This window comes from Poeciliopsis prolifica, unplaced genomic scaffold (genome assembly GCF_027474105.1).
Source record: "Poeciliopsis prolifica strain line A6 unplaced genomic scaffold, Auburn_PproV2 SCAFFOLD139, whole genome shotgun sequence".
In the NCBI taxonomy this organism is placed as follows: domain Eukaryota; kingdom Metazoa; phylum Chordata; class Actinopteri; order Cyprinodontiformes; family Poeciliidae; genus Poeciliopsis; species Poeciliopsis prolifica.
Genome location: NW_026562514.1, coordinates 525596 through 549221, shown reverse-complemented (window position 1 = coordinate 549221; position 23626 = coordinate 525596). Strand labels below are relative to the sequence as shown.

At 38.6% G+C, this 23626-nt stretch overlaps 2 protein-coding genes and 1 pseudogene across 2 annotated transcripts; 1 reads left to right on the top strand and 2 right to left on the bottom strand.

Moving 5' to 3' along the window:
- Nucleotides 1-1519: 1519 nt before the first annotated feature.
- Nucleotides 1520-3659, top strand: LOC129355649 (uncharacterized). The gene is made up of 3 exons (XM_055025234.1): nucleotides 1520-2076; nucleotides 2559-2687; nucleotides 3370-3659. The coding sequence occupies exons 1-3, from the start codon at nucleotides 1695-1697 to the stop codon at nucleotides 3648-3650; spliced, it is 792 nt and encodes a 263-aa protein (XP_054881209.1). The 5' UTR covers nucleotides 1520-1694; the 3' UTR covers nucleotides 3651-3659.
- Nucleotides 3660-4061: 402 nt separating this feature from the next.
- On the bottom strand, nucleotides 4062-14169 carry LOC129355648 (protein mono-ADP-ribosyltransferase PARP14-like; annotated as a pseudogene).
- Nucleotides 14170-15846: 1677 nt separating this feature from the next.
- LOC129355613 (protein mono-ADP-ribosyltransferase PARP14-like) lies at nucleotides 15847-23318 on the bottom strand. Its single transcript, XM_055025198.1, has 15 exons — nucleotides 23290-23318; nucleotides 21305-21385; nucleotides 20909-21145; nucleotides 20596-20820; nucleotides 20451-20517; nucleotides 19207-19353; nucleotides 19022-19081; nucleotides 18653-18829; nucleotides 18301-18439; nucleotides 18151-18209; nucleotides 17615-17694; nucleotides 17300-17519; nucleotides 17055-17209; nucleotides 16802-16979; nucleotides 15847-16670 (listed from the first exon to the last, which is right to left on the bottom strand). Exons 2-15 carry the CDS (start codon nucleotides 21383-21385, stop codon nucleotides 16390-16392), a joined length of 2106 nt encoding a protein of 701 aa, XP_054881173.1. The 5' UTR covers nucleotides 23290-23318; the 3' UTR covers nucleotides 15847-16389.
- Between the last annotated feature and the right edge of the window lie 308 nt (nucleotides 23319-23626).

The following is a 23626-nucleotide window of genomic DNA, read 5'->3' as shown; positions in this document are numbered from 1 at the left end:
GAAATGATTCAGTTTACTTTAAACAAAGGCACAATGCAAATTAGACATGTGCATGTAAACACATAAGATCACAGCCAAACTTCTACTTTCTATAGTCCCACTGGTAGGCTGGTAATAATAATAATAATAATAATAATAATAATAATAATAATAATAATAATAATAATAATAATAATAATAATAATAATAATAATAATAATAATAATAATAATAATAATATGAAGAAGGAAACACTAAAAAATAATAAGCAAAAAGAACAAATAAATGAAAAAATAAAAGTGAAGTAAAATAGACAATAAAACCTAATGGAACATGTTGAAATATAGTCATGCTAATTTGGCCTTCCAGGCTCCCATACGTTTTCCTCCGGGATTGTTTTTTTCTATGACCTTTGACCAGCTGCTATGTCCCTGCTGGAAAACATCACCCTAGCAACACTCACTTCACTTCATTACAGTTTATTTATACATCAACCTGAGTTTATTTCTGAGCTCTGGAAGTTAAATGCTCTTCTACCTTTTTTTTTCCTTCTTCTTCTTCAACCTGGTATAATTATGTCTTTTGTTCTATGTTGCATTTCAAAATGTTTAACCTTAGTTAGTAGCACGGCAGTGGCTGTGTCATGTTGTGGGGCTATTTGACTGTAGGAGGAACTGCTGCATTTCACCAAATATCTACAATCTTGCCTCACTTACATGGAGGACCAAAGCTGACATAATAAGAAATAAGAGCATAAGTATACATCTTGTTTTTCCTTGTCCTTAGACATGCGTTTATGCTTTTATTTTTTACCATGTCAGTTCTGGTCCTCCATACGCTTACACAAGTCAGGAGGAATAGCGGGTCTTGTGTGCTTTTCCCATGTGAACTTCAACTTTCAGCTGTTTATCTAGTTCTTATCGCCTATAAACATGTATCAGATTTTTTGAACTTTATCTCCTCCGGTCACTTGTGGCCTGTTTTATCTTTTATCTAATCTATTCTTCCCTGTTTGTGGCTCCCATCAGTCACTCCCCCCTTGACCTGTGTCAATCAATGCACGAAAAACAAAACGCTTCCGGGAGAGCCGTTAGGAAAAGCGCGATGTTTGTGCGGTCACGCTTTATTTGACGGGGTGTGCTTAAGACTGACATGACACCTGTCATGAACACGAAGGAGTCTTTATGAACGTCTGTGACTGTTGTCTTAAAGTGTCACTCGGTAAATAACGACTCTTTTAATGCAAAGTTGCGCTAAAAGTTGCATTGAATATTTTCATGGACACACCGTCAGATACGGTGTTCACGTTTGTTCTATAATCAAAGTTTTTATCTTTCGGTGGCAGGTGCTCGCTCTGCAATTGGTGGGTCATCGGTTCTATTCCTGCTTGGTCCACCCTTGTTGTTTGTGTCCTTGGGCAAAACACAGTAATAAACACAGGAAGCTCACGTGCTCAATATCTAGACTATATTATATGGTATAATTAAGTAGCAGACTCTGAACTTTGAATTAAGTCATAAAACGTCTGAAGAAAAACAAATCTGAGAGCCATAAGGAAGAGTATAAAGTTTATTCTGTAAAAGCAGTTTTTATTATTCAAGAAGCTTTAATATTGTAACACAATCTAATAATTAACTAAAAACGTGTATAAATAGGTCGCTTTTCACAGGCCTTCAACAGTGTTCCTGAAGAAGACGCACATATATCAAAGAAGAATGGCGTTTCCATCAGTGATGCTTCTCATGTGTCTGGCTGTTGGGCTGTCCACCTGCCGGGCAGAAGGTGAGGACAATCAGATTCAGGTCCCTGAGACCACAGGGGACGAGCAGGAGAATCCCCTGACAGAGACGGTCGCAGAGGACACAGAAACCCCCGATCAAGATCTTCAGACAGTCACAGTCGAGCCATCCAACTCGGGATCCCCAGAGAAAGCATGTGAGCCAAACTTCTACCTGGTAATGAAGGAGCTTGGAGTTCTGCAAGAGAGGCAGAAAGCCACTGCGAGGGCCCTGGACGAAACCAACAGGAAGCTGGAAGCCAGCGAGAAGAAGATCGCCGACCTTAACAGCACTCTGACAGAGATGAGAACTTACGAAGGTAACGGAAGACGACATTCATTTTAAATCACTTTAGAAATTTGTTTGCTACATATTGCCAAAAACAGGGCGGCTTCCAGCTGTTTCGTTCTATTGTTTGTTGACATAACAGCAAATTTCAATGGGCCATTTATCTTATCCTCTATTGTTGCTCATAGATATAAAGACAATAAATTATTAGAGCTATTTTGTCTTTACACGACTCTAGTCTTTTGTTAGAAGACAATGTGAGTTGTGTACATGCTTTAGATCAATAATATCCTGCTTCTGTTTCAATACTTCAAAAATAAATACATGATTATAAAAGGGTCATTTATGTTTATGTTAAAAAAAAATCTCAATTTTTTCAATAGTATAACTGGTGTTGAATAGTTAATTACACTTTGAGAGAGAATCCCTGTTAATCTGCTGCATTCACTCTCTAAATTGCAAAGATGTTTTCTGACTTACTTTTCTGTTTTCTTCACTGTGTTTAAACTTCAGAACAACGCCAGGTTGCATTTTCTGCGGCGATGCCAACAACAGACATTACAGGTCCCGTGAATGTTCTTTACTCTCTGGTATACAAACACGTTCTGTCCAACATCGGAGGCCATTACAGCCCAGTGACAGGTCAGTGTTGGTCTCTCTGTGTCATCTGTTGCTATGTGTACATACACAAAACATGTTTGGTGCCAGTGAAGGGGGATTATAACGTAAGGATTTATAGTTTGCAGTTTGTCTGAACAACAAGAAAGCTTTTGTTTTTCAATTTAACTTATGAAAGAAGTTAAACGATGAGTTAAAAACAAAGAAAAGATTTAATACAATTTAAAGGGAAATATAAGGAGATCATTTTGACAAGATGTAAAAATATGGCTGGGAGTTTGGACTAATGGTGAATGTAAGTTGAGGCTAACGCATACGAGTGTGTTATGAGAGGTTGTGGATGTATATATTCAGACATAATTAAACCCAGATAAAATTAATTAACCTATGTCTTATCGCTTATCTTTTATTATTTAATAATGAGGGCCCATCTGAAAATATATTAGTTTATGGGATAGTTTATAAGTTTCTTACTTCTTCCTACTCCCTTTCATTTTCATTGTTTTGTGTTTTTTGCATTCCCTGTTCATGTGTTATTTTTTATACTTCTATTATGTTAGAAATAAATAAAAATAAGTAAATAAATAACATCCTTGAATAGAAAGCCATTGTTTTAAAATCCAAGAGATATCCTTTCAACAGGTTTTCTTGGTTCCTTCTTGCAGCAGAAATATCTGATCGCTTTTCTTATTGCTATTCTCTGCAGGATACTTTACGGCACCAGTGAGAGGAATTTATTACTTTTCTTTTTCTTCATTTTGTTGGGGGGGTGATGGAACATCTGGAGGAAGTCTTTACCGAAACGAAAACCAAGTTGTGTCATGGTACGGTTACAGTAAAAATCACCCCATTTCTGGCTCTAACAGCGCCATCTTGCTGCTGCAAGTAGGAGACATGGTCAACGTCCGCCTCTGGGACAAGAGTAAAATAAGTGATAATGGAAACAAGTACTCCACATTCAGTGGATTTTTACTGTCACCAATGTAAACATTTAGAAAACAGAAACTGCTATTTGTGTGGAAATTGTAAATATTTTTTCTACTGTCACTTTCAGACAATTTTGGATTAATATGTCCTTGTATGTTGGAAAGGTGACAACACACCTTTGTAAGACATGTGTTATTATCCAATTAAATGTACATTCATCGTTTGAAACTAAAATTTGAAACTGAATTTTGCATTAATTGTCCGGTTTCAAGATGGTGAAACTTTTAATCACACAATGTTCTCCATGTCCCATAACATTCTCTATAAATAAAGAACATTTGCAAGACAACTGTTGTTTTTCTTCCTGTCACTTTAAACAGAATATGTGTGTTCAAACCTGCAAATACATTGAGGTTTGAATGTTGGTTTAACTGGTATGGAAAAGTGAGAATTTCACTGTACATTATAGTGATAAACAGTTAATAAAATTCTGTATATAAAGTTTTGCTTTTAGGTCAATGTAGTCAAATACAGACTTGGTTCAAAATGATTAAAATTCCAGTGCTAGACATGCATAGCCTAAATGTAGTAACCAGATAAACTTTTGTATTTCCCAATTTCCAACACTTTGTGTTACATTGACTTTGCAATGACATCAAAACCAAAGATCGTGTTCGACATATACATGAATCTCAATTAAAGACAGTGTGAACACATAACGTGTTGCTTAAACTTTTACCATTTACTAACTTTTCTTGTAAGTACTTTGGAGTAAAAGCACTGATATGACAAGAAAACTAATGAGAAAGAAAAATCCATGCATGTTTTGATTATCTGCTGCTAATATATAATAACAATTAGAACTGTAATACATCAGTAGTTCTTTCAGTAGTAATGTCCTAAAATACAGCGGGCATTTCAATTACCATTATACCGAACTTACAAAAAAATCATCAGAGAAATTAGAAGGTTACAAAAATAAAAAGAAATGAGCTGGCTTTTCTCTGTGACGGAAGCATTCAGCTTTAGCTAATGACATTTCCTGCAATTTGTCAATTAAAAACATTAGTGACAAATTAATGACTATAAAAAACTGAAGATTATTCAACATTTACTTCATTGAAATGTGAAATTCATCTTTTTAAGAGGAAACATTTTTTCTGTTGGTGTAATTAAAGTAACTATCAATACAGATTGTTACTTTAATTAAAAAAGAAATCAATATTTACCTCCAACTACAGCTGACGGCGCTGCTCAGTAGTCAGCGATTTTGTACCCTAATAAGATTCTATAGAAGATGTTTAAATTTTTGGCAAATTTCTAGAATCCTTACATGCTCACATGTCCTACAAAGCATTCTTATTGATTTGCATAGATCTGAACACAATCCTCCATAAGACACAAGAAAAGCAAGCAACCAAGAGAACATTAACCAAATGATAAAGGAGCTTTACAGGTAAAGGGGTACCAAAGGAACTACACGTTCCTGCTCAGCTGAAGGTGATGAGGTATTCTGGGTAGGCCTGGTCATCGTGGAAGACTATAAACATTGTTGGCTGCTGCTGGTTGTTCACCAAACTGTCGAAGCAGTCAGTGGGGTCTGCACCTCGGGGAGGGGGAGCTATCATGGAGGATTTGCCCAGTGTGTAACGGCCGGTGACAACACGAGCAACATACAGTCGCTTCATTCCTGATTGGTCTGGTGGAGAATAACCCTTGGCTGAGTATTCAGCATTAACTGCAAAGTAAACTCCTCTTCCGTATGCCGCAGCTGTAGGAAAAATGACAATGAAAAAAATTTTGAATAATTTAGAAACATTGCTTAAGTTGCCTTTCAGGCACTGGATTTTGGTGGAGGTTTAGTAGTTAATCATGGCTGACCATGTGCTCCAGCATAACTCCTGTCAAAGCGGTCTTTTTCAATACAGTTGCATGACTCCGCAGATGTGCCATGGTACAGAAACTTTTCACCGAGTTCTGCTTGGCCATTCTTGACCAGTATACGTTGCCGGGGTACGCGTTCCACAGGTACAGTTCTGCACACGTTCAATCTAAGACCACAAAAAAAGCCCCATTTATGATTGTTTTTCTATAAAGTTTAGATTTTTGTTGTTCTGAGTAGTAATATTAGCATGCTTACCTTATGAATCCTGTACTTGGCCGTTTGGAGGAAGCCATTTGCTACCTTTTGGTATTCATTGGAGTTTGGCGACAACTCCACTTTTTTAAAGATTTCGTCTTGCATAGGTTCCCAATGCGAAGGTAACTCCAAGGCTAAAGCACAAGTCACACAAAACAATGTTTAATTTATGCATAATTAAAAAGTGTTAAGCATATTGTGTCCAAAAAAAAAAAGAAGACAGAATCTATAAAAGCTTTCATATCGTACTTCCAGACTCTGTCCTTTTCAGTTTGTATGTTCTGCCAGTCATCCAGTCTGTGGCGTCTTGTGTCTTCATGTTTACTTTGAGAGCCTTGCCTTCAGGCATCTCCAGGGCCACACAGACTTTATTCTGTAAGAGAGCTTCCTCCAGCATGTAGTTTCCACTAAGGCTCAGCTCCTGCCATTCTCCATTGTCATCTTTCATTGCCCACTGGATGGTAAGAGCCAACATTGCCTCTTCCTTGTCTTTGAGGACTTCCTCAAGTACTTTCTGAACTGCTTTGTTTATTAACTCGGAGACACTCAAGACATCTTCCTTTAAACCTTTCAGGACATACTCTTCTTTTCTTTCTTTGGGTCCACCAGTATCTACTGTTTTGAGCTCTACGCTTATTCCCGTCAGTTTGACTTTCGCCTGCACTGCGTTCAGTTCCATAGGGTCTAGCTCAGCGACACTATGCACAGGCACTGTTCTCTCCACGAGCTCTTTCTGCACGATCAACTCCAACTCTTTCTTGACGATCTTGGCAACGTCTGAACCACAGCTGATTACTCGCAAAATCGTTGACTCGGGCTTCGAAGAGATGGTTTGGGCTTGTTTGGACGGGAATGTTGTCAGTCTAGAACACTTTCCCTGGAACTTTTTTAGTGTTTCTCTGGCTTTGTCTGCAGTCAGGAAAAGCAGAGCGTTAGCCTTCTTTTTAAACGCATTGTAATCAATCGGTCTATGGTATCAACAAAGCATGTTCCATTTTGGGCAATAGTTTTGCCTATTTTGAAGGGCTCTTTTGTCTTTATGCAAATTGATTATGTCTGCGTCTTGGCACATCACGGAATATATTTCATCTTTCACCACTTGTTTTAAAATCCCAATCTCGTGGTGTAACATATTGCAAATTCAATCGAGTAAATGCATTCAGTCTCATTAATCAGATGAACTCCGTTGAAGGACAACAGGTAAATTATTGTTCAAATGAAACAAGTCATCGATGCAAGCAAACCTTTGAGGCTGAGGTTGCTCCGAACAATCCGTCCAAAGCGACTCTCCAGCTCTGATCTGGAAGAACATTGACAAGAAGCTGAAACAAACGTTCTGACTAAGAGAACAAAACACAGCGATGACATCAGAGTCCACCTCTCACCTGAAATCCTGGAAAACCTGTTGTTGCAGGATGACGATGCGGATGACTGACAGAGAGGTAGGATTCATGTCCCTGATGGTTGAGGCCAAGCTGTCCAGCATCGCTGTAGCAGTATCTTTAGGACTCATTTTACCCTGTCCTACAAGGGTAAAGAGACAGTTCAACTGTAGACAAACATGTAGTTATTAGGCATTTTTCTGTTTATTTGCTTGCAGTGAAAGGCTTGTTGGTTGAAGCTATTATTTTGTTCATATAGCCTAAATCTAACATTTTCATCTGATGCTATACATTATTTAATAATTTAATGAAGCACAAACCAGTATTAACGGCTGGAAATGCCACTGAGCTGAATCCTTTGCTCTCGCAGAGCTTCAGGATCTTCTTGCAGTTCTTGCGGATCACATCAGAGTCTGATTTGAAGTCAGCATGGACGATTTCCTTACACCCAAGAAGTCCAGGTTGTGTTGTGCAGAAGAGGTCTTGAGGAATGCCCACTGAAAACACAAAAAGAACATTCAATTTAAGTTTGGCAAGTCCGGCAATAAAAAAAAATTGTAGTTTTAAATCATCTTATTCTCTCAAACATTGATTTCTTTCATTCAAACCTAAAACCCGAGACATATTCATCATGTTCACAAAGGTTTTACCTTTTGTTAATTCTCCAAGGACTGCCGGTCCTGCTGCTGCCAAAATGGCATGACAGACCCCTGTTGGGAAAATTATAGTAATGGCAGTATAAATTTAAGACAAAAACTTGGTTTTCTTTCTAAATATCCAGGCCGACATTCACATCATACCAGACTGATAATGACTGAAGTCAGTTGTGTTGACGATCACATCAGTTCCTGCGGCTACAATGTCACCGTGGATGATCTGTAACTTGACTGCGCCCATCATGGCCGTGGCCTCATCCTTACTCATGGAGACATGTCGGTAAAAGGAAGCTTAAAAAAAAGCAATAATAAAACAACATATAAATCTGATTTAATATTTTTATTAAATTATATATTCTGTTGATATTAAGCTTGCTAAGTGCGCAGGAATGGGAGGTTTCAGCAACATTTGGAACAATGTCACGATGTTATTTTGATATCAAAATATTTTTTATTTATTTATTTTTTTTAGAGAAGTACACTATTTAGGGTCCATTTAACCCTATAAATGTTGCTTTAGCATGCTGTTTCACTTTGTAAGACATTGTTGATCTTTTGTTCTGTCTCTGATATTCTAGTAAACTTTAAAATATTAAACAACTGATGCTCTAATTCTCAAAAAATGTCATCAAAGGCAAACTGCAGAGATAATAAGGGTGCTACATTCAGTGGTATGTCAGTTTCTGAGGTCAAGGCATTAAAGAGACTCATCATGAGATTATCCACAGGAACAAAGTAACAATACAAGTATAAATTGAAACATTTAAGTGAAAATGACAATTAGCTTTTAATCCACAAGGCTGATCCCCTAGGAAAGAGAACTTTCTGCAGAACAAACAGAAAGTAAAATGGCTAGCTTTCTTGCAATCAAAAAACTTCAAAGTTTTCACTTTAGTAGCACAGAATTTTATTTCAGTGCCAGTCACATTTTGAAAACATTGAAAAAGTAAAACTTTATCAGAAAAGAAACCAAAGCATCTTAGAAACATACAAATGAAACCAACCTTGAGTTGGATCAACATCATTTGTAAATCCTCTCAGATGCAACTCTCCCTGGGCAGACTGGAGTGCCTGCAGTAAAAAAGTAAATACACTTGAGTCCAATCTAGTACAAAAGAAAAAAAAAAAATAAATAAATAAATGTAGCATTTTTCTAACCTTGCTTGATTCTTTGTCTGAAGTATAGACAACAATTCTGATAAGAAAAGGTGAACTGCTGGTTCGCTTTTGTTCAAAGGCACCAACTTCCTCCAGAAGAATCCTCGACGCCACATTGTGTGGAAAATTCAGGAGAGCTCCAGTTCCCAGCACTGGAAGAGCAACTGAACTGTAGCCTCTGTCGTTACAAGCATTCAGTATATTTTTGATTCCCTGCCGCAGTGCCTGGGAGGTTCAAATGGTGATTGTTGTAAAAATCAAACAAACAAAAACAAGCAATTTATGAAGGAATTATAAGTACTTATGTTACCCCAACTGCAGGTCCATCTTGTTTGTTATCCCAACACTGCAGGTTGAGAAAGATGACTGCTTTACATTTGACACGAGGTACCCTTTCAACTACAACTATATCACTTGGCATTGTTGCCCCTCCTGCTTCCTGGTGAAACATTGTTTTCAGCTGTGGTCCAACGTTTTTTTCTAAAATATTTCCTATGCGTGTAGACACTGGGTTGTGGTCAATCATAGGAGACACAATGGCATCCGCCTAGGACAGAGTAATTTGATTTAGTCTAGGTTAACACAACCTTATTTTCATGCCTAGTTAATGATCAGTAGTTTAACATAATCATATGAAAATCCTTTTTTATTCAGCTTGACTTAGATGCAAAACTTCTTACCTGCTGATTCTCAATTGCTCCTTTAACAATCTCAACTTGTAGAGGAGCTTCAGTGGTGGTGCCGGTTGCGCCTTCTTGGTCAGCTATGTCCGTCTTGAATCCAAGATCTTTCCCTGGCAGAAGGCGGTCACATGCTTCCTGCATGGCCCTCACCACCTCTTCCCTTTTATCGATCAGAATGATTTTGCTAAGACTTCGCCCATCCTGACTACCAAACTCCTTGATGGCCGTTACGATGGCCTCAGAGCAAACTTTGATGGGAACGCCATAAATGCCTGAGCTGATGCAAGGCAGAGCTATAGACTTGAACTCCATCAGTTCAGCTAATTTCAGAGCGTTGCTAACAGTTTTCTCCAGTAAGCTCCTCTCCCTGCCACTAGCTTTTCCACTTTCAGGTCCAACAGCATGGAGGAGGCTCTTGCATTTCAGGTTGCCCCCTGTAGTTACCACTACCTCACCGACAGCAACCTTTCCAGTCCCTTTCACAAGAGCTTTGCTTTCTTTCTGCACCTCAGGACCACCTGCTTTACTCAGAGCAGCAGCAACACCACCGATGTGGTTTAGACTTTCATTGGCAGCATTTACAATGCCATCTGCATTCTGTTTTGTGATGTCACCCTGATAAACTATCACCTGCAGCCCATGCTGAAGATTGTATTTAGCAAGACGAGTCATCTGTCTACTCAAGTGAGGCTGTTCCTCGAGCTGTATGAGACACTTCTGAGATTCTGCAACCTTCAAGAGCATATCTCTGCCAGAGTGACCACTAAAATATCTCGCTGCCCCTGGCAGGTCAATGGTCACTTTGTTCTGCACAACAGATTGAAGAATTGGACCCAGTCTATTCCTCACCTCTGTCACTTTGATGGATGGACCTACAAGCAACACCATGGGCTAGAAGATGATGCAACAGGAGTGAAGGCAACACCTGAAAAGTCAAATCTCAGTCTCTGCAGAAATTCGGTTAAAAGAGGGCGTAATTCTGGGAAGGGGAGAATGACTTTTCCCTCAACGCTTACTTGGTCCAAGATAAACTGAGATACAATTTCACTCAGCTCGTCAACCTCTGCTGAGTGGCCCGACAAACACACAGTGCCACCTGCACCAAACCCAACTTTAGCTCTGCACTGCGTTTGGTTAATCTCGTTTGCCTTGGATTTAAGCGCTTCACAAAGCTCTGACGGCAAAACAGGGTAGTTAGGAATATCATACGTAACCTCCATAAAGTTTTCTTGGAACATTTTCATAGACTCGTCTAAATCGTCAGCACTGAAAGAGAAGAAGTGTATCGATGTGTCTCGTATTTCTGCTTCGACCGTCTTAGCCACTCCCAAAAACTCGCAAAGCATCCCAGGGCCACCATAGACGTTTTTTAAGAATGCCAAAAATTGTAGGCTTTTGTCAGTAATCGTCTTCTCTAACACTAGTTTCTCCTTTTCACTAATTACCTCACCCGCCTTGAGAATTTCTTCCACAGACCCCATTAGAGATATTTTACCTTCATCAGCCTGTGTGACCTTCAATGCTGGAAAGTCTTGCCCTAGACTGCTTTCAATCTCCTTCCACAAGAGACGCAGTTTCGCCTCACCAATTCGACGAACAGTGGTTTGTATGTCACTTGGACGAGATCCTTTATTTTTAACATGGAGAGACTCTAAATCTCTTAACTTTGCTTCCACTTGGCTTCGTTTTCCCACAACCACAGTCATTCCAATGTCACTGTACACCTTCACCTCATCTGCAGGCTGGCGAGAGCTGTAGGACTGCAGCAAAGCTTTGACTTTGTGAGCGTTCATCTCATAGTGGCACGCGTAGCCATCAAACAGTTGGGTCACCTCAGATTTCCAGTCGTTAGGTTCAGCTACGGCACCTGGCTGAGCAACTCGCCTGACTAAAACTCTCTCCTCCTGTGGTTGGAGCTCAGCGGTGCAGGAAAGTAAGGCCAGCTGACTGTCTAGATCTCCTTTGACTTTTGGAGATTCCATCAGGTAGCGGAGAAGATACGAGTCGAGCTTTAGCTCATGTTCTTCAGTACTTGGTGCCAGTTTTGGAGGAATACCGGACAGCTGTGTTTGTTGCCAGAAAAAAAAAAAAAAAAAAAAACATGCATCAGGTTAGCTTTCCAGCGCATTACAGATTCTTCTAGAAGCTACTTTTCAGTACTGTAAAATATCCCGAGACTCAAACATTGGAGCTTATTCTGTAACTCTGACATTTCCTGATCATGTCGGGGACAATCCAGAAAACGCTTCAATAGGAATATCTGCAATATCTACTGACATACAAAATAAAATAAAAATAATTTTAAAAAAATATGTCAATAACAGTAATGATTTCCTATACTGTACCAGGATCAGTCTTTCATGTATATTTTGCTTTCACAGAGGTTTAAATCAAGACAAGGTTTACATTTCCTGCCAAACGTTTAATTCTGTTCAATTACAGCATTTCTAAAAGTGGCTCATAGAGAAGCGACCTGAGTTTTTATGAGAAATGACAAAAATTTAAGGTTCAACAACATGATTATTTAAAAAAAAAAATTTATGGATTTTGGTGACATTTTATTTAACTTTTTTTTTCAAGATTTTAGCTACATTTTTTAATTAGGTTTTAATTTTCAAATTAGACAGCTCAGAGTATAATTCAAATGCATTTTGGAGTTACAAAGACCTGCAAATTTCTCTACAAGCAAAGCTGAGGAGGAAAAACCCTCAGTCTCGGCAGGAATCCAGTTCAGCACAATGTGTGCTCTACTGCCTCCTGGGCTACACCCAGTCTTTACTTCCTGGCCTGTGTGAGCAGCTTAAGAAACAAACTTTGAGTTCAATCTTTAGACATGGGATGAAGGATTAAGAGAAGTCAAGTTACACTACAATATCTCAAGTCTTAAAATTGTTTCTGCTGGCTGCAGGCGCAATTAATCTTTGAAATGGTGAACTGATTTCAGTAGTATCCATATGGGAAAATGCTTGTGGTCATGTACATGTTTTCCTCCAACAAAATGCACTCTGACTTTTAAGAAATGGAGCGAGAAGCAAATTTTGCAATGAAACAATCTGTCATAAAACTATGAAGAAAAACAGAAAACTTTCCAACTTTATTTTACTTTTCTTCAATTTTCAAAGACTTACCGGAGATGTGCTCGATGCATTCAGGTTCGGGTTGGCTGAACCTGAACCGTCTGAAGACGGTTCAGGTTCAGAGGAGACGGCGGGTCCAGGATTGTCTCGCACAATCAGCTCTACGGTAACGCCAGCTAAATCCACAACATGCTTAGATTTCTGCAGGACTCTTTGTTGAGCTACAGGGGTGGAGAAATGAAAACAAATATCCCAAAAGCATGAGTATCTCTTTAATAGATTTTTATCAAATATATGTTTGTTGCGGTAACACGCATTTGAGAAGTATTATCGAAACCACGTGAGTAAACAGAATTATGGAAAAGGTGTGGCACTCTACTTTCATTGTTGTGAAAGACTTCAGAGTGTTTCTGATAAATTGGCTTCAACTCACCACTTTCATTTGACTGTCACATGTGGTGCCGGAAATGTTGTAACCTTAACTTGGAACATCTATTTAACACATTCACTTATTTAAAATAAAAAGTTGTATAATTAAGACAGCACACACAAAAAAATCAATGAATCAATTGATCATATTTTTATTCCAGACACATAGGAGTCCATGGTTACCGATTTATTCATTTTGGCCAATTGGATTTAAGGTGTAGGACATAAAAACATGTTTTTTCTCCAAATATTGAGTCTGAGAAAAACCTCATTTTTTGTTAACAGCATTTATATAATAAAGTTGCCTTAAAGGTTTTTTTTTTAATCTAATTTTCTACCCATGATTTGACAGAATATCAATGTTTGTTAACTGATTTGGTCAACCCACTAAATAATGATATATGTATATTTTCAGTGTGTAGGTCTTGTAGGAGTTTTAACAATATTGTAGCCATCATGCTAACTAAAACACACTCCCCATTATTCCAGCTATTTTAAAGTTAAATTATGTAACAGGGACAAACCACTGCATTTGACTGCTGAACACTCAAATGTAAAAGTGAAAGTATGAAATGTGATATGTCTAAAAACAGAAAGGGACATACGTGGGCTAGCAGAAAAAAACAAATAACATATTAACAAAACATTCTTTATGTCTCCTAAAACACCTTCCTAAACTAATAAAATATAGATAGCCTATATATAATTAGTATGCACGCTGCAAAATGTCGTGTTAAACTTTCCTTTCGCTTTCGACTCATTCTCAGTAAAGACAGCTGAACTGGACGCCCAACGAGCCCGCTGTCTCACCTTGTTGGTCTTTAAAAGCGATGCTGTAAACTTTTCCGCCGACTTCAGTCAACGCGCCGCTCTCTCCGCCGCCCGACTTGCGCCGGATCTGGAAATGGTTCTCCATCTTCTTCTTTTGCTCGTCGTTCAAACGGTGGCAGTCGAAGAAGACGGGGAACTTGTACGCAGCGTCCATGGTGAGCGACAATTGAATGAGACGGGCGGATAAACTCGGGAAGTTTATTCCCAGCCGCACCTGAACGCGGCTCCGGCTCGGGCTGTTCGGATGTCAGCGACACGCGCTTCCTGTTGTTGAGGTGAGCTGACGTCAGCACGCTGCCTGACAAGGTTCTGCGATTTATGAGCGCCGCGCCGCAACCTCAAATAGATGCGAAGATAAGATGCAACCTTCCCCATTTTATTTTACATAAAGAGATGATGACATTATTTGAGATTTTAATGTATGAGAAGTTTGGTGTTTTCCACCCATTACTGCAACAGGAATAAAGTTATGGAAAGTCAAGGTAAAATAAGTGAATAAATGAAGAAATAAAAAAATCAACCCCATCCTAAATTTGCCAGTGGTATGAAGAAATGCACTGTGTTTATCCATGCATCGATTAGAAAAAAAAAATCCTAGTTTGTAAATATTTTTTATTTTTTGTCCTATAGACAAACGTCTGACCAATATGTGCTCAGTGTGTGTTACACATTGGAAGGGCGTTTTCAGCCCTCTGAATCCACTAACGTACATCACTTTACATGATCTGTTCAGCAAAACGTGCTCTAAATAAAATGTTGAATTTAGACATTTGTATTTTCACATTTGAAAAATTTCACGAATACTTTAAACCGCTTCTGTGTCTGGTACAAAAAAAAAAAAATAATAAAAAAAAACATTTATTGACCACAATAGCTTTGTAAAACATAGTAAAAAGTACAGTAATAAAGTACAAATCACCAGTAATGTAAGACTATCATAAGCAGCCCAGACAAGGCCAACAAGCTGAGTCCATATATTTCAAACACAAAAGTGTTAAAATAAAGCAGTCCATTCATGGTTGTATGATCTTTCTGTCAAACTCTTAGTTAATAAGCTAAACGGCTTATTAACTAATTGGCTGTTAATAAGCCAATTATCCATGGGAAACGCTGAGCTGCATTGAACAATATCAATTAATTATTGCTAATAAGTTTTCCCCATTTTCAATATATCCCATGGTTACAAAATACACCGATTTACCAAACCCCTCACTACAATACAAATACAATATGTTCTTGCATAGAAAGTAGTCATGGGAGTTGTTTTCAGATTTACTGAGACAAGGAGGAGGGACTACTTTACAAGCAGTTGTGAAAGATTTGCAATTACTCTACATGTATACTAATTGATTATGCTTTTTATGAACAGGTTGTTGGTTATTTATTTCCAGAGCTTGAAGTCGGCTGGTACTTAGAAACAAACAATCCTGGGTGTGACGTTTCTCCTTTCTGGCAACGCCACTTCCCATTCGAGCTGGGGGTCACAATCCAACCACACGACACAATCAGGTCTGAAAAACTAGGCCAAACCAATTAAAAAGAGATTATGTGTACTGCAGTGGAAGGATAATGGGGAAAAGTGTCTAACAACTGACAAGATGTGGAGGATTGCTCTGATGTAGAAAGCAATCCTCCTTGTAACAGTCAAATTAAAATCAACTAACTTAGCTGAAAGTGATTACCTTAAACATTTCTCTTTAGACCTTTAGAATCTTAAAACCACCAAAAAACAATACTAACTACATTGAAGACAAAGGGAGGTTTTGTAAATTTTGAATATTCCAGTGAGCATCATTGCGGTCATGACTGGCGAATCGAAATTCATTAGTCAGGACTAAGTGACACAGAAATAATAATAATAATAATAATAATAATAATAATAATAATAATAATAATAATAATAATAATAATAATAAATAAGTAATCCAGTAACCAAGAAAACCTCAGAGAGCTTTGGAAAGCCCCCTTTTCTTTGTAATAGTCAGTAAAGGACTTAACAGATACAGCAAGTTGAAACTTGTCTAGTTTGCTGCAAATCTGTAAAACAAGATTTCAAAACACAGGCAGGATAAAATCTGTTCACATAACTTTTTGTAACTTATTGTACATTTTTGGATGTCACGCTCCACTGGTTTTAGAAGTAGCACTATACCGACAGCAAAATTTGGCCATCAGTAGAAAAAGTGATCGGTTGTGCCTGACAAAAAGTGAGTATCTTGTCAAAGAATTGCTTTTTTTTTTCCTATCTCCCATGCAATAGTCAATCATCCAGATCAGGTTGGTAAAAAGTTTGGTGAACAGTGCATGAGAGGTAGAGGTGGAGAAGCCCAAATTGTGGGATTTTAAAATCAAATCGGAGGCACAGAGAAGAGGAATGTCACAATGAGTATCCAGTGATTGTGAATTGCAAGGTGCGAACGTTTCCGAGTGTCCTTGGTTTTGCTCAGCTGAAGGTGATGAGGTATTCTGGGTAGGCCTGGTCGTCGTGGAAGATAACAAAGATGACAGGCTGCACCTGATGGTTTACCAAGCTGTCGAAGCAGTCGGTAGGGTCTGCACCTCGAGGAGGGGGCGCTTTCATGGTGGAATTACCAACTGTGTAGCGGCCAGTAATAACACGCGCATAGTACAGTCGCTTTAGGCCCGACTCGTCTGCTAAGGAAAAGCTGGTAGCTGAGTAATTTGCATGGACAGCGAAGTACACCCCCTTTCCGTATGCTGCAGCTGTAAGAAAGTCACATGAAAACAAATCCACTTAACGCAATGATGAACATTTTTGGATTTATTGTGTTTGTCATTTTGCATTAGTCGTTATATTCTAGGAACGTTTTTTTTTTTTTTAAATCAAGGCTTACCATGCTGTCCTGCGTAATTCCTGTCGAATCGGTCTCTTTCGATGGTTTTGCATGATTTTGCAGATGTGCCGTGGTAGAGAAACCTTTCACCCAGGTCTGCTTCGCCGTTCTTGGAAAGTATACGGCGCCGGCAGATGCTGAAGGCGTGCCACAGGTAGACGTTCTGCACTCGCTCAATCTGCGTTCCAAAGAATTAGTCACATTTTGTTTTTGCTGGGATAATTTGATAATGTTTCTGTGTAAGCAAACTTACCTTGTGAATGTTGTAGGAAGTAGTTTTATGGAAATTGTTGGCCACTTCCTGATACTCAGGCGATTTGGGGTCTAACTCTACCTTTTTAAAGTGCTGCCCAATCATAGGTTCCCAGTGTGGCGGTAACTCCAACGACAAAGGAGAAGACACACCGTCTAATCAAATAATTTAGAGATTTTAAATGCTGTTTTGTTCAGTTAGATATTGAGTAATGGGAACATAAAGAACTATAACATGCAGCATACCAGACTCGGTTGCCATGTTTTTCATTTTGTACGATTTGCCTGTCAAACACTCTGTTGCTTCTCTGGTTTTTAGGTTTACTGTGAAGCGTTTCCCATCCTTTGTCGACATATCCAAAGACAATTCTTTCTTTGTGTCTGCTTCCTTGTCAAGCAGGCAGAGTTCCAGCAATTCTCCACTTTCATCTTCAATCGCCCACTTTGCTCCCTCTGGAAGCTCATCCTGCAAGACCCCCCCCAAATATTTCATGATATTGACGACATCAAAGCCACAGTAGATTTCTTGGACTCCACTGGTCCAGGTGTTGGCAGCATTACCGTTTGGTCTCGAGGTGATGTAGACGATGAGCTTCCTAAATACATGTCCAGTATTTTCTTTCTTGGTTGTTTAGAGAAGCCTAAAACAGGAAATATACGTCTTTAAAGAACTGTTCTTTCCTCACAGGTGCAACCTGGTTAAGTACAGATAACAGGTCCTGCTGTTATGTGTATAGTTATGCTACTTGCTTCGATCCATGTTGTCCCAAAAGATCACAAGGCATCAACAATGACAAAGTGACCTGAAGAAGTGTGATTTGTAGAACTGCCTCTCGAATGTTTGTTTGAACTGGACTTTTATATGTAGCATGAATGGCCCATAATTCATGTTCTTAATGTGGTAACTGTGCCCACAAATGGTAACTTCCCCTTATCTAAAGGGCAGAGGAAGAAGAACTACCTTTTGATACAAATGATGCAATACAAAAAAAAAAAAAACTAACTCATTCTGACTAAGTTTGCTGTATTATTTATGTGAGTGGGTTGAATCATTAATCTACGTCAAAATGGTTCACTAAAGGAAACGTAAATAAAACCTAGAAAGCTGAACCAGTTCTGAACGTCATCCTGCTGACAGCGATTATCCAGCTCTGATCTGTTGGAACATTACAAGATTAAAACAGTGGATCACGACCTAAAGAAAAAGAAAAAAAAAAAGTATGGCTGCTCTGAGTTCACCATCTGACCTGAAAGCCTGAAAGACCAGTTTTTCCAGGATGACGATACGGATCAGAGATACAATATCTGGATTCATCTCCTTGATAGCCGCGGCCATGCCGTCCAGCATTGCTTTACAAGATTCACTATAGAGCATACCGGCCTGTCCTGTAAGGGTGAACAAATTGCTTTAAGTTGACATGTTATTATCAGCTGTGTTTCTGTTTACATGGTTAGCATGCCTACATTTTCTAAGCACCAATTCCAAACTTATTATGAATTGTAACACTAAAATTTTTATGTTTTCCTTCTTATCACCGAACAGATTACCTGTTGTAAGCAAGTAGGTATTTAAAAACACACCTAAAAGTTTGTACAGACCTGTATTAATGGCTGGGAAGGCCACTGAGCCATAATTATTGCTCTCACAGAGCTGCAGGATTTTTTTGCAAGTGCTGCGGATCCTCTGGGTGCTTCCCTTGAACCTGGCATGGATAATTTGTTTGCATTTCAGCTGTCCAGCTGATGTTGAGCAAATGAGGTCTTCTGGAGTGCCCACTAAAAGCAAACAAAAGCACATTCCAATTGCAGTTAGATAATAGCTTTCATTTGAGGGCATCCGGAGTATTAGAAATTGACCCAAAGACTACTTTTACTCACTTTTGATTTGGTGTAAAGTGATTCAATGATGGATGGCTAATGAACATAAAAACATTATTATTATTATTATTATTTGTCAATGAGGTTTACCTTGGACCAACTCAGCGTGGACAGCATGGCCTGCTGCTTGCAGAATGGCTTTGGAGACACCTTTGAAATGTATAATATACACATATCAGTAAAAATGAAAGCCAACTGAAATGCTATATCAGAAAATCAGTAAAACTCATTTGTTCTTTTCTATGTTTATAAAAGAGGAAACACTCAAATATTACCAAACCATAGATTAGTAAAGTTGGTAGTGTTGACAATAACATCAGTTCCTGCGTTTACGATGTCACCGCAGACGATCTGAAGTTTGACTTTGCCGATCATGGCTGTGACCTCGTCATCAGTGACAGACACACACTGGTAAAAGGAACCTGAAGAGGTGGCAACAAAAACAAAACATGTTTTTTCTTCCTTATGTTTTTCATTTTCATCTCATATTCTATAAATCAAACTGCTTCAGAGTGCTTTCCTGTTCTAAGAATATAACGTCTGTAAATTCCAACAATATGTTCAAAGGTCGAGTTCTGAAGTGTAAGTGGACACAAATCTAAAATGTTCAGTCCATCAAAAGTTTTAGGCGGTTATTATAGATGCGATTACCTTTTATTGCCATTGTACCAACATACAATGTGTGGAAGTACAATTAAGATAGTTTTTATGACCCTTAAATGTCTTTTATTGGTCTATTTGTGCTACTGTTGTTCCTGTGCAGCACTTTGGTGCAGTTTTATACTTGTTTTAAAGTGATATATAAATAAATTTGACATTGACATTGATGTAATAATCGAATCTTAAATGCTGTGTTTTCATTCACTGTAAACAGAAGAGTCAAGCAACAAGCCAATCATATTATAAGTTACTGAATAGGTTTGTATATAATATGACTATGGCGAAGTGGTTATTGCTCATTTTTTATGAGGTTTCATAAAAGGGTAAAAAGTCCTGCTTTCATGACAATCTTTATAGATTTTGCTACCTTTAATGATTTTGGTCATCTGTAAAATTTAAACTGATACACTGAATACTTTCTTGTAAACTATATATTTTAAAGTAAAGTCCTCATTTAATATTTCTTGTTGTCGAATTGGATTGCAAGCCAGGGGTTCAACACTAAAGGACCGAAAAAAGGCAGAAGGCCAAAAGTTACCAGTGGAAACATGAGGTAACAAGTTGAAGGGTAATGATTTATCGCCGTAACTTCTGAAAGGTTGCCACTTCAGTATGTATCCCACAAAGTATATTTTTGCGGAAGTCGCAAAAATAAAACCTCAACCAAAACAGTTGCACTGCATACATTAGGTAGCTTAGCTTAGCATTAGGAAGCTGCTTGAAGTGAAAAAGAAGTTCAAATATTAAACATCTGGCCAGAGGCCAGTGAGTCAGAACGCTGATCAAATGCAGAGGAGATAATAATAATGTGACGATCATTTAGATACAATTCACAGTATTATGAAAAAAGTTATATAACCTTCAGCTAAATCAACATGGCTTATGTATCCGTTTTCAAGCAACACACCCTGGGAGCACTTAAAAGCCTGTAAAATAAATAAAAAGTGTTTTAAAAATGTGTCAAACTTTCAATTTTAAAACTAAAGTGGTAAAATTTCTCGAACCTGGCTCGATTCTTTGTCCTTTGGGTAAATAATGATTCGAACTAGGAAGGGTGACTTCTTGGTCCGGTTTTGTCCATATACACCAATCTCCTCCAGAAGGATTGTGGAAGCAGTTTTGTGTGGAAAGCGTAAGAGAGCGCCAGTCCCAAGAACCGGCAGAGCTACTGAACGGTAGCATCTGATTTCACAGGTAGCCAGAATCCGTTTGATTCCCTGTCGTAGCGCCTGAAAAGCAAAAGCAATGCGTGTGTGGTTTTGAAAAAGACACGGGAATGGCAAAATTTGGAGCAGAATTTTCACACAAGTTCGTCACCTGGACTGCAGTTCCATGTTCGTTATTATCCCAGCAGAGTAGGTTGAGGAAGACGACTGCTTTACATTTAAGGCCAGGTAGGCCCTCAACTACAACTGTTTCACTTGGCAGAGTTGCCTTTCCTGTTTCCTTGTTAAACTTTTCTTCCAGCTGTTCTCCGATTATATTGCTCAAAGTCTTTCCAATGCGAATAGAGAGAGGATCATGGCCAATCATAGGACATACGATGGCATCATCCTAGAGGAGGAAAAAATACATTTCAACACGCTAAACACCAGTAAATATGTGTGTTTAATCTAGAGTTTAACACAATCCACTTCAACTTCTTAACCATCCTCAATAAAGTATCCAGGGGTTTATTGATGCAATTCTGACATGGGATGCACAGTTACTTACCTGCTGATCCTCAATGGCTCCTTGAACCACCTCCACTTGGTAACCAGTTCCAGGAGTGGGTTGGTGACCCGGAAAATACATCTGAAACGCCAAACACTTGGTAGTTATTGCCTGAGGATGCCCGTCACATGCTTACTTGCTCCTCTCAGCCCATCAGTATAACTTTGCTCAGACGTCATCTACCCCGACTCCTACGACAGGTACAATAGTCTCCGAGCTCCGAGCCGAGTAGCTGTGAAGCCAAGAGTACTCTGCAGTCAGAAAGTTGTCAGTTTGACTCCATCTTTCCAGCTACATCAATGTGCCCTCAGGTCCAGGTACTAAATTCCAAGTTACTGTGTACCAAGAGGCAAGCTGGGGGAATGTGACGTAGTGTAAAGGTGCGGCGAGTGGTCGGAATGACTCAAACTCCATCATCATCACCACCATCAACCCGGCCCACTGAATCCATACACCAATGTATAAATAGGTAATGATTTCACAGAACATCTTCCACAATCATTATCCATTCTGTGCAAAATCATCCTAAAGAAAAGTCTCAAAGAGCCAGCGCACACCCGCAGTATTTTTTATTACTGAGTTTTTTTATTTTGATATTTTTCAAGGCCAACATGTTTCTAGTAGTGACTCTTAGATTCAGCCTTGGAGCATTTAAAAGAACTGCTGGATTTGTGTTGGTAGAAGTGCATTTTAAATTATTATATTTTAGGAAAGTAGAGATATGTTTCTGAGATATTTGGCAGTGGAACAAAAAAAAATTATTTGACACACAAAGTTGCTTGCCAAAAGAGAACGCTCTATGCTTCAACGTGCTCCTGTAATATTTTTTTCCTTAAAACACATAGACGCTGTGCATTTTCTGCTGGCAGAAGCACCACCACATCCTGCTTTTTGAAAAACGTGACAGATTCTGGGATTTTTTTGGGGGGTTGGTTTTCTTGCCTGCTTCTGCTTTCATAACGCATTATCAAAAAAGATGCGATTACTATGAACTTTCTCAAAAAGGCCAACACCTTGATATTATCTAGTGCAACAGCGGCTATTCCACAATGGAAACTTGTCTGAGGTGATTGCTAGTGTGCACAGTTGAGCTGTTTTTTCCTTGCCAATTTTTCAATCACCGGAAATACAAATAAAAAGTTTCCCTTTCTATCCCTTTATAAAGTTCTCTGAAAAAGCAGTTGCATGTTTTCCGACATTTCTGAAAATCCAAACATAGTTCACTTATCTATTATGAAATCTCATTCTATATGGAAAAAAAAAGCAAAAAACAAAACATAAAGCGAGAATTGTATGACTATTTTACATCGTGTGTATTTCATTTTTATGTTGTCATCTATTATTTTGTTATAGTAGATGCGATAAATACAATTTATTAATTAATTAATCACATTTAATGTTTCATCAATCACATTTCCCACCTTAAAGATTTGAAGAGACATCAGATATTTTGCTTTGCACTTTACACACTGTTCTTGAAGGACACATTTACACACCGACACTCGGCTTAACTCGGCTTCTTTTCGTGTTCTGACAGGTTCGGGTCTCTGGAATGCGGGTTATGTGACGGCAGTAAACTTCCTCCGCATGTGAGCTCAGCGAGAAAGCGCAAGTGAAACCTGGCAGAGCGCCTGACTTTAAGACATTGATGACCACAAACATAACAACAGACAGTTAGCAAAAATAAAAATAAAAAAAACAAAAATAATAAAAGAGCAAGTCAAGTAAAAAACAACAACAAACGAACAAAAAAACCGTGACAGCCAGTAATGATTCCACGACAGGATAAGAAACTTTAGGGGATTTATTTTTGTTTCTTACCTCTCTCTCTCTCTCTCTCTCTCTCCTTAAAAGCAAAGCAGTGAAACTTTCCACCCCTCCCCAACTGTATGACTCTCCACCGGAAACCCTTGTCGTTCAACTACATCAAACGAGGAAGCATTGAGCCTCTTTCTGAACCGCGGTTCAGACGGAAGAAGACTTACATTTACATGAATCAAGACAGCAGTGGAGTTGTGACGTCCAGAGAAATGTTCAGGTCGAGTTTGCTCGTTTGCGCCGCCTGTTGGTCAGGTGAAGCATGCAAGCCACACCTGTTTGCAAAACGGCAATGAAACTATAATAGATATCGTTATCATAATTGCAATGTAATGGCATGGTTTAGTGATGTCTTAATGATGACTTGTTACAACTGTTTGGATGGTAATTATAGCGCCTCAATATCAATAAATGAAGAAATTAATAAATACCCTCAAAAGACTCTAAGGAAACTTTGAACTGCTATTATTATTATTATTATTATTATGTTTTTTTTTTTTTATA